This window comes from Lipophrys pholis (genome assembly GCF_963383615.2).
Source record: "Lipophrys pholis genome assembly, chromosome: 2".
Classification (NCBI taxonomy): domain Eukaryota; kingdom Metazoa; phylum Chordata; class Actinopteri; order Blenniiformes; family Blenniidae; genus Lipophrys; species Lipophrys pholis.
In genome coordinates, this window is record NC_137636.1 from 37,557,610 (window position 1) to 37,576,785 (window position 19,176).

General features: G+C 46.0%; 1 protein-coding gene across 6 annotated transcripts in view; it reads right to left on the minus strand.

Annotated features, from left to right (window-relative positions):
• samd4a (sterile alpha motif domain containing 4A) overlaps window positions 1-19,176 on the minus strand; it is an 85,778-nt gene that overhangs the window by 10,663 nt on the left and 55,939 nt on the right. For 2 of the 6 annotated variants that reach the window (XM_080492850.1, XM_080492853.1), the window contains 8 exons: window positions 18,482-18,591; window positions 17,266-17,352; window positions 15,774-16,041; window positions 12,923-13,008; window positions 11,774-11,937; window positions 9,932-10,133; window positions 6,681-6,807; window positions 719-802 (listed from right to left, as the gene is read on the minus strand). In XM_080492850.1, the coding sequence (XP_080348976.1) occupies window positions 719-802; window positions 6,681-6,807; window positions 9,932-10,133; window positions 11,774-11,937; window positions 12,923-13,008; window positions 15,774-16,041; window positions 17,266-17,352; window positions 18,482-18,591 (1,128 nt within the window). Of the gene's footprint in view, window positions 1-718; window positions 803-6,680; window positions 6,808-9,931; window positions 10,134-11,773; window positions 11,938-12,922; window positions 13,009-15,773; window positions 16,042-17,265; window positions 17,353-18,481; window positions 18,610-19,176 lie in introns of all 6 variants that reach the window. The other 4 variants (XM_080492854.1, XM_080492852.1, XM_080492851.1 and 1 more) reach the window with 3 other exon arrangements.

Here is a 19,176-nt window from a genome sequence, read left to right on the forward strand (position 1 = left end):
GTACGTCTGCTCATACATACAATGATGCTTATCCTCCTATTTCTATCTTATTTCATATGCAGATACACCTCGCATTGTTTTATATGCGAGGTGAGACGTATGGAACCTCCTGAGGGAAGAGCTAAAGTACAACAGCTAAAGTATTGTCAGATTGTGAGATAGACAACTTTGTCAGCGTATTTAATGTTTGTTAACACAGAACAAAATTTCCACTCACTGAATATAACGTCTTACGATATGTACGTATTTATACTCAAACTGTCTTTCTGTTCTTTGCCGTGACTTTTTACGATACTGTAGATTCTGGTGTGACGTCTTTACAATAGACAGTTACTCTAAGCACACTAGCGCCCTCTTGAGGCAGTCCAAGTTCAGGTTTGTTCAGAACCACATTGTCCGATTCAAACTCTTCTGAAGAGCGTCAGAGCAGCAGGAGTTTGGTCTGAAGAGTTTCTCCCAGAGATGCTCCACATGGAAGTTCCCTCACATAACATGTCCATCAGTGGGTTCCAGACTGCAGTAGATGAGGCATGAGCAGGGAGGACGGTCCAAGTTCACAAAACCACCGTGGAATCCTGGTGACATTAGTGTCCATAACATATCCTGCTGTCGTTCATATGGATCGGCCACCAACAACGTCGCCAGCGTGTTGCTGAACATTTCATCCTCAGAAAAACAATCTGTCTGATCTAATTCTGAATATCAGCAACCCACTCACCTCCCAGGGCGTGTTCTGTCATACTCAAACACAGAGACTCAAGGCGATTGTTGATGTCCGGCTCCGTCGCTGGTAACTGAAGATCTGCACGGAAAACAAGAAGACCACATTGAAAGACACGTTACTATCAGACGCTTCACAGCCATCAAAACTAACTGGGGTGACATTTTGTGACCTGATCAGCAGGTAAAACAAACTGAGCCTCACGGTGGTCAAAACGCTGCGTCACATTTCAAGCCCTGGAATTCACAAACTTTCCCAGAAACGATTCGACCGCTCTCAGACCGCTGACCAAGTTGGCGAAGGACAACAGAACCGGACGGAATCCGCTGGGAGAACGTCGGCACTCCGGCAGAACCGGGCTTTAATCAGGTTGTACCGAGACACACGCCACATCACGGCTGCAGCACAGTCGCTGTGTGTGTGTGTGTGTGTGTGTGTGTGTGTGTGTGTGTGTGTGTGTGTGTGTGTGTGTGTGTGTGTGTGTGTGTGTGTGTGTACCTGTTCCTAGACCCCGAAGCGGACACACATTACAAACTACACCTTCGGGGACCTCAGTCACCGACGACATCAAGGTTTCCTCCCGTTTCTATTTACTCTGAACTGAAACTAGAGAAATCTGAGAGAAGATGGAAACCAATAAAATAAGAGACCTAAACACCCCACACCTTTTTTAGTTTTTCTCTTTTCTATTCTTTACTTTAATGTATTTTGTTGCCAACATCTGTTTTAGTTTTTTAAGTACAATTGTTTGTTCTATCAGATTACTTGAGAGAAGTCAGAACTCAGAGACCGTCTATGATAAAGTGTTTCTGATTGATTGTCTGCTTCTCTGTGACGGATTAGTGAAAAGCCCAGAATGATTCAATGTTTGTCTCTATCAATCAGCAGCATGTTGGAATAAATGGTTATAGAAGATGGATGGATGGATGTTGGTTTCACAGATGAATGGATGGATGGATGGATGGATGGATGGATGGATGGATGGATGGATGGATGGATGGATGGATGGATGGATGGATGGATGGATGGATGGATGGATGGATGTTGGTTTTACAATAAAGCTATGAACTGATTTGCTGTAACTCCTGCTTCCAGCTCTCTGGTGCTCGTTGCCTTAAGCGCTCTTATTTCAGCTGAGAGGAGGAGAGGTTGGTTTTCTTTTGGGGGGTGGGGGTGGGGGGGGGGGGGGGGGGGGGGGGTGCTGAGGACTGACGGCAGGGTGTGTATTTGGGCCATAGCGCAGCCCGGCAACCCGTTCCAGGCATTTAGTCCTCAGATGAGTCTTCATCACAGGCCAGGCAGTGAAAATCCCTTGTGGCCAGAGAGACAAGCTGAGTTAGGCCCAGTAGTCCACACTGGGCTATTTATAACCATCACCCCCCCCTTTACACACTCTTAGGCAGCCGCAAACACAGTGGGGGGAAAAACACGTAGTACATAAATATACACTTCATCCTCCTGCTTTTTCGGCCGTCTTCCTCAGTAAAGAGGACATTCGTCCCCAGACGGAGGCGCTGGAGGCCTGGTGACTGTCTGGCCTTTCAAACCACAGACCCTGAGTGAAACCTCCAGCCTGGACATGACTCTGCAAAGCTGTCGGGGGAGGGGGGGGGGGAGGGGGGGGCTGACGAGATGAGAATGGCTGAGAAAGAAAGTGAGGAGTCTGGGAGCAAGGGAAGGAGAGGAGAGGAGAGGAGAGGAGAGGAGAGGCCCTTCCTCGCTGCACAAAGAGTCTCATTGTGAGCCTCCTCTGACTCCTTCCTCCATCTCTTCCTCTCTCCCTCCACCTACTGCACGGCCCTCTCCGGCTTTTTTTAAACCTGTTTTCCCCTTCTCCTCCTAAAAAGAGGTTTTTGGCAGAGCAGAGGAAGTCCCAGAAAGTCCTGGACAGGCCTATTGCCCCTGTTCCCATGGGCCAGGCTCCAGTGGACAGAGGTTACTGCAGGTCAGTGGTCAGAGTCCAGGTTACTGCAGGTCAGTGGTTAAACCCCAGGTTAGTGCAGGTCAGTGGTCAGACTCCAGGTTACTGCAGGTCAGTGGTCAGACTCCAGGTCAGTGGTCAGACTCCAGGTTAGTGCAGGTTAGTGGTCAGACTCCAGGTTAGTGGTCAGACTCCAGGTCAGTGGTCAGACTCCAGGTTAGTGCAGGTAAGTGGTCAGACTCCAGGTTAGTGCAGGTTAGTGGTCAGACTCCAGGTTAGTGCAGGTTAGTGGCCAGACCCTAGGTCAGTGGTCAGCCCCAAGTCAGTGGTCAGACCCAGGTCAGTGCTCAGACTCCAGGTCAGTGGTCAGACCCCAGTTCAGTGGTCAGACCCCAGGTCAGTGGTCAGACCCCAGGTCAGTGGTCAGACCCAGGTCAGTGCTCAGACTCCAGGTCAGTGGTCAAACCCCAGTTCAGTGCTCAGACCCCAGGTCAGTGGTCAAACCCCAGGTCAGTGGTCAGACCCCAGGTCAGTGGTCAGCTCACTGGACTGATGCAGATTTCCAACTTCAACAAGCTGTTCTGCATGCCCAGGAGTTTTCCGGCTCCCATACTGCCGTAGCTTTAGCAGCCGTATTTGAGGAAATATTTCAAACATGGCATATTCCAAAAGACAAGGTACACGTGATACTGAGAGACAATGTTTGAAACACGGTGAAAGCTATGACAGATGCTGGGTATTCAGGTTTAGGGTGTATGGCACACACCCTGCAGCTGGCCATCCATGATGCAGTGTGGTCACAGCGCAGTATAAGTGACATTATTGCCAAAGGGAGACGCATTGTGGGGCACTTCAGGCACTCTCCCTTAGCATCTGCAAGACTTCAGAAAGAACTCGGACAGCCCACCAAAAGACCACAACAAGATGTCAGCACTCGGTGGAACAGCACCTATTAATGCTCCACATTAATGCTCCACAGTCTCCAGCTTTGACTTTGAGCTACCTGCTACCTTTACATCTTCCCAATGGGAATTGATTAAAGACACAACACTCCTGGAACCTTTTGACGAGCTGACTAAGGAAATATGCTCATCAACTGCAACTGCTGCTGATGTCATGCCCTCTGTGATGGTTTTAAAGCGTCTACTTGCCAAAGATGCTGCAGCAGATCATGGTGTGAAGACAACTAGGGCCATGTTGCTAGAAGCCGTCACCAGAAGATTTGCAGACATTGAAAAGGAGCCCCTCTACAGTTTGGCAACCATCATACCCCCAAGGTGAGAAAATTATCATTAAATAATGATGAAAAATAAGCATTTTCTCATACAGAGTTAATGGTTTTATTTTCAACTGGTCTGAAACTACAAGTTTCATGCAGAATGAATGTAATGTTTTTTCTACCCATTTAAGGTACAAAGACAAACTCTAACCGGAGACCAAAACACAGACAGCTCCTTGGTCTGATGAGAGGCCACTGACAGTGCAGCACCATCAGAGATGATTATCTACCTCTCAGAGCCACCCCTCCCTCCCAGTGATCACCATTGGCAGACTGGAACCGTAAGAAGGAACGATTTCCATACCTTGCTAAAGTAGCAAGAGCTCACCTGTCTGCACCCTGCACAGGTGTGGAGAGTGAGCGCTTATTCAGCGCTGCATCCACCACTGTGGATGAACACAGGAATAGACTCACAACCCAAAAAGCAGAGATGCTCCTCTTTAATAAAAAGAATCTTTCCACAATGCTTCTCAACAACACACAGACATTGTGGATGTGCAAATGCTGTTTAACATATTGATCCTCTTCATCCAAACACACTTTAAGTTCACTTGTGCTATTTTTCTGTTTCAGGGTCTTTAAGACCATATTTATGTTGTTGTTTAAGTGACAAATGGGCTATTTTATTTTACTTGTGAAGCAACAGACCCAGTATATTTCTTTTGTATATTATAGGAAAGGTAAGCACTAAGTTGTTTTTTTTCTTTGACAATGCACAGCACTTTGCTCTGCCATGTTCTCCGGTATTGTTGATTTACTAACTTATGATAGTTTATTTAAATGGAACCTGCATTTGACTTTGAATGTGTCCTTTGTTACTTGACATTATTTGATTTAGCAGTGTTGTGACATATATTGCCTTTTATTTATCAGATTTTCTGTGCGACTTAGCCTGCTGAGAGTCTTAATGTTTTCAATCTGTTAAAGATTGTGTTACTGATAGCAGGTCATTTTAAGTGTTTTTCAGTTGTTCTTTGACTGAATAGTTGCTGCATTGTCCCTGCAAGGTTTTTGTATTTTTTCTCTTGAAAAAGTAAAAACATGCTTTTGTCTAAATTAAGGTGATTTTAATGTTCCTTTTTTCCAAATCACCTAGCCGGTAGCACTGTGATGCATGTGATCGGTATCGGTGATCGGCAGCATAAAACCTGATCGGAGCATCCCTAATAACAACAACAACAAAGATAGTAATAATAGTGACATCAACTAAAACATCTGCAATTAAAACAACTTTAACTGACAGTGCAAAAAACCTGCGACTGTTCCAGCCTTTGGTTTGGCATGATGGTAAGAGTTCGGCCCTCGGGGGGAAATAATTGAGGACCCCCGGTCATGAAAGAGGTTTGGGTTTGAGTCCAGGTGTGGTCACTTTTTTTATTTATTTTTTTATTGCATCACGTCATCCAGGGGTCTTTTCCTCCAGAAAGAACCAGGTTCTAGTTCAGGGCCAGATTTAGTACCAGTTCTTAGTCTTTCCACCACCAAAGCCCCGGCCTCTCAGGGGCTAAACTGGTGCTAAACCGTTACTGGGCCAGAGCGGAGCCAGAGCGGGGCCAGAGAGGGGCCAGAGCGGGGCCAGAGCGGGGCCAGAGCGGGGCCAGAGAGGGGCCAGAAAGGGGCCAGAGCGGGGCCAGAGCGGGATCTGACACGTCATCAGCTGGGCCGGACTTATCACTGCCTATGAGGAGAAGAGCCGTTGAACCAGCTTTCTGAAATCCACAGCGAACACGGAGCCCCGGAGTGGTTATAGAGGAAAAATAATAATAATACGAGATAATTTAATCTCTAACTGTTGCAGAGCTCCTGTGCTGTCACACGAAATCGTCAGCTATGTTGAATCATTTAGAAGCAGATTTCCATTGTGGTTTTTTTCACGCTCTGAAGTTAGGCCCTGTTCACACGACAACGTTTCCCGTGACAACACCTAATCCATTAAAAAAAGGAGTGTGTTTCCTCTGCAGCAGCGGACACAGAGACAACGATGTAGTTAGTCTGCCGGGCCACTGGAGGGCACTGTTGCTTGATTTTGTAATGAAACTACACAGACGTGTGCAGAGAACAAAACACTATAAAGGTGAAGAAAATGGAGAGAACCTGACATCCGTATGGACTGATGACTCATCGGATGATATCAGGGAGAGTCTCAACTATTAAACTACTGATCTGGAGGATAAAACTAGAATATGGACCGCGAGTCAAACCACTACGGGTCGTACCACTACGGGCCGTACCACTACGGGCCGTACCACTACGGGCCGTACCACTACGGGCCGTACCACTCCGGGCCGTACCACTACGGGCCGTACCACTACGGGCCGTACCGCTGTCGCCATGTTTGTTTACAACTGGATGAGCAGGAGGGAGGGGGAGATGAGCAGGAACAGGCTCTGTAGCCTCCATCAGTCTCTGCAGGAGGGATTTGCTCCGTGAAAGAATCTTTCCACCTTGGGAGGATTAAAAACTTTGTAGATGCAGTGGATCAGAACACTGGTGTCGTGTAAACGGACCCCCCGAAAGTGGAGAACGTTTTGTGGATACACTCGAATTCGTTGACGTGTAAACGGGGCCTAAGTTACAATCATGTTACCATGGCGACTCCAGATAAAGTGTGATGAAGCGTGACGCTGTGTTGACGTAGCCACAGGGTGGTGATCATGTCCAGGGAGTCGCTGCCCTCCACCTTTACAAAGAGGAAGCTTCAGAGGCCAGCGGCTGCAGGTTCCCCCTTCAAATCTGAATGAACTCCACTTTTCTCTTACCGGCTTGTTGGAACATGACCATGGTTTGTGGCGTGGTGTGAACGGGCAGAGAGCGAGTCCTCTGCACGGAGCTGTGGGTCCGACTGGGCATGCTGTTGCTCCCGCCGGGGTTGGCGAACCAGGGACCCTGAGGAGAAACAACCGTCACTACCTGGCCAACACAAACACCTGGTTAGGATTAGTGACGGGACTGGAGCATGGAGAGGACAAAACACACCTTTCACATCGTTATTTTCACTTAAAATAAATAAATACTAATTTATTAAATACTAATTAAATCATAATAATGATAATTATGAATAATTTAAATAAATTGAGTTTTATATAAATTTGTTTTATATAATAAAATATTTATTTAAATAATTAAATAAAATTTTCACAGCACATTCCATGAGCCAGCAAATGTTTTTCTGAATTTTAAGAACAGTTTCTTTGTGATTGAATGAAATTGTGTGTATTTAAAACTTTCACGAAACATGAGAACAGTGTGATTTCACAACTACTTTAGGAACAGTAGTGTCCATGGGAACACTGTAGAACTGTAATAAATGATCCATACGTGGCGACAGTAGATGGTCGTTATTCTTAAATGTTAAACACTACTGAAAGTAATTACACATTAATATACATCATTAGAATCTTATCTCCTGCACACATAATTCTCTAAACGAGCTTCAGCCTCACGTAAAGATTGTCTATAAATTACTACTGTGCTAACACAAAGTGTTATTGATGAAAAAATACTTTGAATGTGTCTTGAGGGTGAATGTGTCATTTGTTCGTTAATAAGGTGCATTAACGGGAAACGAACAAAAAAAGGAGCTAAACATTATAAATACAAAAAAGTAAAAAAAATCTATATTAAAATTATAAGTTAGGATGAAACCAAACAAAAGATGAAGTGTTAATCTATGTCCCTAAGTCAAAGTTAGAATGCCGGAGGTTATGCAGTGTCTGCTGTAGCAGGGCTCCGCCGTCACTTCCTGTTTGCTGATGACTCGCTGCTGAAACTTTCACTCATCAAACTCAGTTGCTTGAAATGTGGAAGCTTGAAAGACGTCGTGTGAAACCACAGAATCGTCCATGTTTTCTGTCGCCCCTGCTCCTGTCTGGCCCACAGCGAATGACAATCTCAGACACTCGCCACACGAATTCCTGGCTGGAACCTGCCCATTACACCCCCGACGCCACTACAACCCCCTCACCCCCCCCCACGGCCCCCCCACGGCCCTCCAGCGCCGCCGGCCAGGGAAAAACAGGAAATGCCTGTGCACTGTTCTCACTGCCTCTCTCTCTCATACACATACATACTCATATAAACCCTTGCTCGCCCCCCCTCCCGCTTGTTGCCCCTCCTACTCCAGCACCACAGCTACCTCTCCCAAACTATGACTCACAGCCCCCCCCCCCCCCACCCCCACCCCCACCCCCACCCGATCCACACCAGAGGGTCTTGGCCTGAGGAGGAACTGAGGTATTTCCTCCTATTGTAAGGGATGAGAGAGAGAGAGAGAGAAAGAGAGAGAGAGAGAAAGAGAGAGAGAGAGAGAGAGAAAAAGCAAGACAGAGAGAGAGAGAGAAGAAAGAGAGAGTGAAAGTGAGAAAGAAAAAGCAAGACAGAGAGAGACAGAGACAGAGAGAGAGAGAGAAAGAGAGACAAAGCGAGACAGAGAAAGAGAGAGACAGAGAAAGAGAGAGACAGAAAGCGAGAGACAGAGAGAGGAGAGAGAGAGAGAGAGAGAGAGAGAGGAGAGAGAGAGAGAGAGGTTTCCAGTGAACTGGGTCAGTCCAGACCAAACTGTGCCAGGCCGGGCCTGAAGCAGCTCCTCCTGTTCCAGAGTCGGAGGCTGACGCAGGGCCTCTGGTATGTCGGGTGACCTGCCTTCATTCGCCAGCAGACGCCACCGCTGCTCCTCTTCCTCACCCCTCACTTCTTTGTCATGGAATAAAAAGCCTATTTCAGGCAGAATACGTGCTGGAGCAGGAATTCTGCTGTAAACATCCTGGGTCGTGTTATCATACGTTCCTCCGTGTTCCTTCTTCAGTCACTATCACCTCTGCTGCCGTTCAGAACCCGTCACATCACCAGCTCAGCTGGGATTGGACTTTTGTGCTGCTCGTCTGAAAGTTCATGATATTTCAAAGCTTCCAAATATAACATGGGCTGTTCATCTCTGGTATTTAGTCCTAGTTATTCCAGTGGTTCTAATCCTTTTGTCAACAAAGCCTCCACAGGTTGTCCTCACTGATCTCTGATCCGTATCTTACTGTCTTGTTGTTGTTTAGGTCTTGTTGTTGTTTAGACTTTGGTAAAGCAGCTGCTGGTGTCGTGGTCAGCGCTCTGCCTCACACTCACAATATTAGCAGTTCCAGAGCAAGGCTGAGGGAACTTCCTGTGTGGGGTGTGCATGTTCTCCCTATGTCCAGGTGGTTCTTGCTTTGTACTAAACTGCCAATAGGTGTGAGTTAAAGAACCTGGGAACCCAGTCAGCTGCCCGAAGGTACCTGAAGGTGATGGAGTCCTGAGCTCAGACAGTGAAACTAAGAAACACACCAGGTTCAGCCACGACTGGTGTACAGAGAGAGAGAGAGAGAGAGAGAGAGAGAGAGAGAGAGAGAGAGAAAGAGAGGAGAGAGAGAGAGAGAAGAGAGAGAGAGAGAGAGAGAGAGAGAGAGGGGGGGATAGGGAGGGAGAGAGAGAGAGGGAGAGGGAGAAAGAGAGGGGGGGGGAGAGAGAGAGAGAGAGAGAGAGAGAGAGAGAGAGGGGGGATAGGGAGGGAGAGAGAGAGGAGAGAGAGAGAGAGGGGGAGAGAGAGAGGGAGAGGGAGAAAGAGAGGGAGGGGGGGAGGAGAGAGAGAGAGAGGAGAGAGAGAGAGAGAGAGAGGAGAGAGAGAGAGGGAGAGAGAGAGGGAGGGAGGGGGGGGGAGGGGGGGAGGAGAGAGAGAGGGGGAGGGAGAGAGAGGGAGGGAGGAAGAGAGAGGGAGAGAGAGAGAGGGAGGGAGAAAGGAAGGGAGGGAGAGAGAGAGAGGGAGAGGGAGAAAGAGAGGGAGGGGGGAGAGAGAGAGAGAGAGAGAGAGAGAGGGGGGGAGGGAGGGAGGGAGGGGGAGAGAGAGAGAGAGCGAGAGCGAGAGCGAGAGCGAGAGCGAGAGCGAGAGCGAGAGGCGAGAGCGAGAGAGAGAGAGAGAGAGAGCGCGACAAGAAGTATGATTACAAAGACTTCACTATAACACAGCAACGGCTCCTGGACTCACGTGTCGTCCTTGCTTGGGGCCGGTGGGCGTGCTGCTGGAGCTGCGAGGTGTTGGACCCAGCAGCCCCGCGCTGCCCAGCAGGCCCAGCCTGGCGCCAGGCAAACTCCTGGAGGGCATCTGGAACTGGTGGAGGCTCCTCCTGGCCGCCACGCCGCCCCCGACACAGCCGGCGGTGGGGAGGGAGTTGGACTGGCCGAAGCGGCTGCAGCAGAGGAAGCAACGCCGAGACGTCAATAAGAGAACAACACTGATCTCACACTCCGAATGGAAAAGAAGAGGAAAATGAAAGTTACTCCGGCAACACGATTTTACACTCCAGCAACACGTTTATACCCTCCAGCAACACATTTATACACTCCAGCAACACATTTATACCCGCCAGCAACACGTTTATACACTCCAGCAACACATTTATACACTCCAGCAACACATTTATACACTTCAGCAACACGTTTATACACTCCAGCAACACGTTTATACCCTCCAGCAACACATTTATACCCGCCAGCAACACGTTTATACACTCCAGCAACACATTTATACCCGCCAGCAACACGTTTATACACTCCAGCAACACATTTATACACTCCAGCAACACATTTATACACTTCAGCAACACGTTTATACACTCCAGCAACACATTTATACCCTCCAGCAACACATTTATACACTCCAGCAACACATTTATACACTTCAGCAACACGTTTATACACTCCAGCAACACATTTATACCCTCCAGCAACACATTTATACCAACCAGCAACACATTTATACCAACCAGCAACACGTTTATACCCTCCAGCAACACGTTTATACACTCCAGCAACACATTTATACACTTCAGCAACACGTTTATACACTCCAGCAACACATTTATACACTCCAGCAACACATTTATACCAACCAGCAACACGTTTATACCCTCCAGCAACACGTTTATACACTCCAGCAACACGTTTATACACTCCAGCAACACGTTTATACACTCCAGCAACACATTTATACCCTCCAGCAACACGTTTATACACTCCAGCAACACGATTTTACACTCCAGCAACACATCTATACCCACCTGCAACACATTTATACCCACCAGCAACACATTTATACCCACCAGCAACACATTTATACACTCCTGTGCTGAGGCGATATTTTTTCAGTCTTATTCCTGAATATGAAAGCAGACAATCAGCTGGTGAAAAGGAATAATACATTATAAAGAAATGTGCTATACTGTACAGACATTACTGTAAAACCAGTACTACAGTTAGAGATACACTAGCAAAAGACTACAGTGATAACATTATTACCACTGTTTGCAAATACTTTTTTCATACATGAAAACAGTTAAGCTGCTGCATCTTCCTGCTGCTCCCTGAGTTCACCTCCATCCACTTTAACCAGAACTTCAGCTGGTATTCGCAGTAGATCGCAGTCATAAATAAAAATGTATTTTCTATTACATGCTTATAGTTTCATTTTCCTCATTATTAATGTATAAATCCAGATAACACACCATCTTCCTTCAAATAACCAATTTAACTTACAGACTGGCTCACACTGAACTGACACTACAATAAAATCTGAGACACTATCAAGATAAATCACTTTTACAAGTAACTAGTAATTTGAGTCATTTCTAAGTAACCCCGTTGCTCTTTACAGAAATAAGTCACTGGCACTGCATCATTGGGCATCAAATAAATAAGGTTTTTTTACTCTACACCCCAAATTGCAGTTTTGTAAAGATGTTTTTCTTCAGTTTTCTCTACAGAAAACAGTTGAAAGACAAAGAAGAAGTTCAAGTTACAAAGCCGGAGGTTTTCATAGCGGTGAACTGACTTGGATTCTCCGCAGCTGCAGAGTGCCGTGTATTGGTGTGCGCACCTCCTCTGCGGTCGGTATCCCGCGATATCAAGGAGGGTTTTCCTCGGAATGGACCGGAACAGCCTCTGGACCTGCTGTTTCCATGACAACAGCCTCTTCTTCTGCGTCTCGGTGAAGGACTGACAGGAAGGGGGAGGAGACAGAGAGTTGAAATGAGGCGTGACTGCTGAGGAGGTTGTAAGGTGCAGTTCATCACATTGACAAACAGTCACATTGCAACGCCACGCCGTGTGTGTGTGTGTGTGTGTGTGTGTGTGTGTGTGTGTGTGTGTGTGTGTGTGTGTGTGTGTGTGTGTGTGTGTGTGTGTGTGTGTGTGTGTGTGTGTGTGTGTGTGTGTGTGTGCGTGCACGCGTGCGTGTGTTCAGGCTCTTTTGGGTGTCAAGGTTACAAACCCCTGATATCGACTATATAGTATAAATGTTTTGATTATATAAATAGACACATTGTTCGTGACTCATAAAGTCTACATTTATAGCCCGAGGAGTATTATCACCTATTTACAGAGTTTGGTCAAAAACTTTTTCAATCATTACAATTCCAGTCAAGCAAGAACAGAGAGCTTTTTTTCGATGTTCCAATCAATAAATGAGTCGACTGGTCCAACTTTCAGACATTTATCTGTGAAGTTTATTACACAAGTAACAAATACTGAGAGAGATATTTCACCAAAATGATTCTTTAGAACCTGGATTAATATTAAATGCACTTCATTTAGAGTTAAACAGGTGTGTTTTATTGATAATGATCCATTATCTATCTACATTACTAGGCACTTTAATATCCCATCAAGTATAAATGATTCATGTGATCAATTTCTGAGAGACAGGAAGAGATTGGTGCTGCATTATGAGTAGCAGACCTGTAGAAATTAATCAAACTGAAAGTGACTTAGTGACTTAATACATCATTCTGCTGAAGCAGATTGAAATGTTGCATCCAGCCACATACTGCAAGACAAATAGATGTTTACCGAGACTCAGATTAAGGTTGAAGTATGTAAAGCTGCAATAACAGTAAAACAAAATATGATTTTGATGACCTATATTCTCAGACATGCTGGGACTGATACTAATAACATGGAAAGCGGCGGAGCAGGTGTTTACCTCATGGATAAGGCACTTGTCTATGAGCTGTAGGTAGGAGCTGATGTTGTCCTCGTCTGACCTCGACACCAGTAGCTGGGTACAAACTGTCAACAAAAAATGTATTTATTTATTTATGAACGTGTGTTAAAAAAATTAAAAACAAACAAAAGCAACAAAAAAGAGACACTCATCCAAATGAGAACTTCTGAGATTACTTGACACACTCCAATTTTAACACACACACACACACACACACACACACACACACACACACACACACACACACACACACACACACACACACACACACACACACACACACACACACACACACACACACACACACACACACACACACACACACACACACACACACACACACACACACACACACACACAGTGTACAGGATCCAGGGAAAGAGAGAAAGAGGAGACATTTATATTTTACCAGTATTTCCTCCAGCTTTAGCAGTTTAGTGGCTGCTGGTCAGCCAACATGGCAAGCTGCTGTTCTGCTGCAGAATTATTTCTGTGGTCGTTAAATTCAGCTTTTCAAAGTAAAACTAATGACTTTTACTTTCTCAATCAGCCGTCAGGGAACTTTTTAAAGTGAAACTTTCTGCCTTCATATTAATCCACTGGGTATTGTGCTGCTCTGTTGTTACGGTGCTATATAAAAATAGTCTTTGAATTCAAATATAGTCTGTGTGTTGATTCGACATTAATTCCGTGGTTTTCCCTGAATAAATATCCATTACAAGTTTCAGTCTTCAGCAGAAAAACAATGCGATTAATCACAATTAATTACAGAAAATTGTGCAGTTAATTAGTAAAAAAATTTTAATCGATTGACAGCACTTCTCCTTTGCCAAGATAATCCATCCCACCTCACAGGTGTGACATATCAAGATGCTGATTAGACAGCATGAATACTGCACAGGTGTGTCCTAGGGTGGCCACAATAAAAGGTCACATTTCAGAGTGACAGTTTGATCTCACAGCACACTGCCACTGATGTCACAAGTTTTGAGGGAGCGTTCAATTGCTGACTGCAGGAATGTCCACCAGAGCTGTTGCCTGTGAATTGAATGTTCATTTCTCGACAATAAGCATCTCTAAAGACGTTTCAGAGAATTCTGCAGTACATCCAACGACCGCACAACCGCAGACCAGGTGTAACCACACCAGTCCAGGACCTCCACCTCCAGCATGTTCACCTCAATGATGGTCTGAGACCAGACACCGGGATAGCTGCTGCAACAATCGCTTTGCAGAACCAAAGATGTTCAGCACAAACTGTCAGAAACGTCTCATGAAGCTCATCTGGAGCTCGTCGTCCTCATCGGGGTCTCCACCTGACTGCAGTTCCTTGTCGTCCTCATCGGGGTCTCCACCTGTCTGCAGTTCCTTGTCGTCCTCATCGGGGTCTCCACCTGTCTGAAGTTCCTCGTCGTCCTCATCGGGGTCTCCACATGACTGCAGACTGTCGTTCTCATCGAGGTCTCCACCTGACTGCAGCTCCTCGTCCTCATCGGGGTCTCCACCTGACGGCAGCTCCTCGTCCTCATCGGGGTCTCCACATGACTGTAGCTCCTCGCTGTCCTCATCAGGGTCTCCACCTGACTGCAGACTGTCGTTCTCATCGAGGTCTCCACCTGACTGCAGCTCCTCGTCCTCATCGGGGTCTCCACCTGACGGCAGCTCCTCGCTGTCCTCATCAGGGTCTCCACCTGACTGCAGCTCCTCGTCCTCATCAGGGTCTCCACCTGACGGCAGCTCCTCGCTGTCCTCATCGGGGACTACACCTGACTGCAGCTCTTTGTCGTAACCGACTTGAGTGGACAGATGCTCACATTGGACGGCGTCCTGCACGTTGGACAGGTGTTCTCTTCATGGATGAATCCTGGTTTTCACTGTTAAGGGCAGATGGCAGACAGTGTGTGGCGTCGTGTGGGTGAGCGGTTTGCTGGTGTCAGCGTTGTGGATGGAGCGGCCCATGGTGGAGGTGGGGTTATGGTATGAGCAGGCGTACGTTATGGACAACCAACACAGGTGATTTTATTGACGGCATTTTGAATGCAGAGATACGGTGAGGAGGTCCTGAGGCCCATTGTGGTGCCGTTCATCCACGACCATCAGCTCATGTTGCAGCATGATGATTCACGGCCTCATGTTGATCTGAACACAATTCCTGGAAACTGAAAACATCCCAGTTCTTGCATGGCAAGCATCCTCATCAGACATGTCACCCATTGAGTGTGTTTGGGACGCTCTGGATCGGCGTAGACGACAGCGTGTTCCACTTCCTGCTAATATCCAGCAACTTGGAACGGCCATTGAAGGAGTGGACCAACATTCCACAGGCCACAATCAACAACCTGATCATGTGAAGGAGAAGTGTTGCACTGCAGGAGGCCAATGGTGGTCACACTCAATGGCCCCCACCCCCCCCCCCCCCCCCCCCCCAACCTTTTATTGTGGCCACCCTAAGACACCTGTGCAGTATTCATGCTGTCTAATCAGCATCTTGATCTGCCACACCAGTGAGGTGGGGTGGATCATCTCGACAAAGGAGAAGTGCTCACTGACACAAATTTGTCAACAATATTTGAGAGAAAAAGGTCTTCAGTGTTTATAGAAAATGTTTTACATCTTTGAGTTCAGCTCATGAAAAATGGGAGCAAAAACAAAAGTGTTGCGTTTATATTTTTGTTCAGTGTATATATATACATATATACACACAAAAGAGACATTTGATAATAAAATAATAAAAAATAAATATTTAAAAATCAATGAAAAATATCTGATGTTTGAAAAAACCTTGACTCTATTTACTTTAAAAGACACACTCGTCTGTAAGCCGGCTCACCTTTGCCCATGACTCGAGTGAACTGGCCGGGCAGATCCCCCTCGGCTATCACGCCAGCGCTAGACTCAGCCTCCCCTCCTCCTCCTCCTCCTCCTCCTCCTCCTCCTCCGGTCAGGTGGGAGCCAGGTGCAGCACTCTTGCCCTCGGGGCTCAGCAGGGGGCGCTGCAGCGAGGACTCCTCGCCCCCTCTGAAAGCCTTGATGGGAGTCATGATCATTTGGTGGAGCTCCTGCAGAGGAGCGCGGAGATTACTCCCACCCAACACGTCCTGGTGGCAGGAGAAGTTTGTACAGGTGAGGACTGACTCGCTTCACACAAACTACCGAGGAACAGAGGAAAGATTCAACAAGTGAAGCACAAGGCCTGAAGCGTTCAGCTACTTTGGTAAACAAACTGTGTTGGTGTGGACCGATATATTAACATGATAAAGATGTGAATGGAGAAACCACATGTACACTTTCTAATTCCAGTAAGAGTGATGAAGAAGGCACACTTCAGCTAAATATATTGATAAAACAGTGAACGTAATAAACTAATAAATAAACTGTTCAATACCAGAATTCATTTAGCTATAAGTTAGTACAGAGAAACAACATATATAAGCCCCAAAATTATATATATATATTTAAAAAAAAAAATCTGAATTTAATGTTTCCCTCGTTACAATCACATGGATGTTCCAAAAACAAAGCTCCTGTGAGGTGTCTTATGTTTCAACAATCCGCCGGGATTCTGCTCTTGTCCACATGCATCACATCGGCCGTCCCTCCAGCCTTCAGAGCGACGCTGCACATGAGTCTGTGTAAACCCAAAATACCAAGCAACAGGTGTCTTGTTTCGCAGCCCGACAAGTTTTGAACTGAAGCGTTGGTGAAAAGGTTAAGCCTGAATTTAGCTGGCCCAAGATGTCGCTCCTGCAGCGTGCCCTTGAGCGTCATTGTCTTGCTCTGAAGGCTGAACGGAAGAGGGCGAGCGAGGGGGGCGGGGGTGGGTGGGGGAGGGGGGTTTGGAGTTTAAATTCGGAGCCCAAAACTCTCCTTCCTGGATTAGGTGTTCCTTTAGCTGCCATCTCAGATACATAACACCCCAACACACACACACACACACACACACACACACACACACACACACACACACACACACACACACACACACACACACACACACACACACACACACACACACACACACACACACACACACACACACACACACACACACACACACACACACACAAAGTAAGAGCGGGTGGAGCCCTGCATTGTCCACTGAGGTGACAAGTTTAACCCCAATAAGAGAAAAAAAAAACGAACAACAACCAGCCAGCTCAACGACAATCTTCTGTGTGTGTGTGTGTGTGTGTGTGTGTGTGTGTGTGTGTGTGTGTGTGTGTGTGTGTGTGTGTGTGTGTGTGTGTGTGTGTGTGTGTGTGTGTGTGTGTGTGTGTGTGTGTGTGTGTGTGTGTGTGTGTGTGGTAACCAATGATTCTGACCTTTTCCAAACTGCGCAGCAGGTTCTGTCTCTCTTTGAGCTTCTGAATACTGATAACAATCTTGTGTCTCGCTCCTTTGGTGACTTTCTGTAGGAGGAAACAGCTCAGCGTTAGACGTCTCTTTGTCTTTGGTATAATCTGATCGTCAAAAGTGACTTTCTCCTTTTTCCCAGAGAAGCAGCAGACACACACAGAGTGTGACAGTGAAGTAGAGGTAGTCTGACAGAGCTTACCTGCTGATACAATGAGGGAAACAAACAACACAAAAAGTAAGGAAGTGGATGTTTTGTTGAAAAAAAAGAAACAGAGTTTGGCTCCTTAACTGAGCAGGTCATCAGGCAGAAGGTCAAATTAACACCGAATGGCAATTTAGAGTGACCAAATTTGCCTTAAACACATTTCACTGTACAACAAACTACTCAGAGAAAATCCACACGGGAGAAGATGCAAACGTGACGTCATGAGTGCTAACCACGGCTTTTCTTTTCTCTTTCTTTAACAATGCAACACTTGTAAGGAACTTGCATTTGTGGGATGAGCAGCAGAGCCGGGTATGTGCTGCACACTTTGGTAGACTAAAAACTCTCAATAATCTCAGTTGTGCTGATTCTGATGCTCCAAGTGCAGAACTGGTTGTGAAAACTGACACTTCGATAAATGTACGGCGCACCAGACACCTCGCCGTCCTTTTATTTTGGCGGTGCATTACGCTGGCCTCAGACAGTTAGCGGCACCTGGAGGAAGTGTGCAGCTTCCCGGTGAGCCGGAGTTAAATTTAGCCGCTTCCTCCATTTCAGAATAGTCCTTAATGACTTTTACACAAAGACGGGGATGGCTAAATTTGTCACGCAGCGGTTTTATCATATCTTGAGCCCAAAAACTTTCATGACCCCACAATTTTGTTTGTTCCTTCCCTGCCTTCATTTAATTTATCCTCCTTTATCTATTGATTGATTGATTTTTCTTAAAAGTTTGGCCTGGCAGAGGGTGGGTGGTTGACATTCAGATGTGACTATATTTACTTCAGATTTCTTTTTCTTTTACACTGTTATATTTCACAGTGTCCACCCATACTGTTCAAATGTTTTCTAAATAAAGTTTGAAAAAAAGAAAAGTTTCATGACAATCAATGACTAGTTGATTGTGATAGAAAATGTACCAAGTAAGTACCAGTGTGTGTGTGTGTGTGTGTACCTGTGTGTGTGTGTGTGTGTACCTGTGCTTCTAGTTGCTCCTCAGTCAGTGACATCATCTCGTCGTAGGCCATGGTGGAGAAAAGGGCGGCGTACTTGTGGAGACGGAGACTCTTCAGCCAGGCAGGAACATCTGGGGGAATAAGAGACACTGATTGTAAGAAGAAGCACAAAACAAGAAGCAAAAGATTTAGATTTATTCTCTTAAACAACATTCCCATCAAAGGGATTGTAAACAGTAACAAAGTTCCACTTGCTTCATATATGTATTGCTGTGGCACATTAAGAAATAGGTACATTAATATTATCACAATTTCTGCTGACATTGTGAATATGGCGCCGAGTTTGTTGGACATTTAGGAGAACTAAAGATTTGGAGTTTATCCTTTTTCCTCCCTTTTTTAATTAATAATTAAGTTAGTTTCTTGTGTCAGTTTTGTCATGTTTTCTTGTCTTGTTCTGATTTGTGAGTCAGGTTTAGTTGTTGTTGTTGTTGTTGTTTTGGTCTCTGTCGTGTATCTTGTTTCTCATCCAGGACTCTCTGGACCAGCACCTTCTTCCCTTTAACTAGCCGACCCCCGTCCTCTCTGATATGAACGACAGACTCATTGACTATTACTCTTATTGGGTCCTCTTGTCTTTATCTTTGTCTGTTTTGGTCATACTGAAGAATATTCAAAATAAAATATTTCAAAAAGTTTGTTGTCTGCAGAAAGGC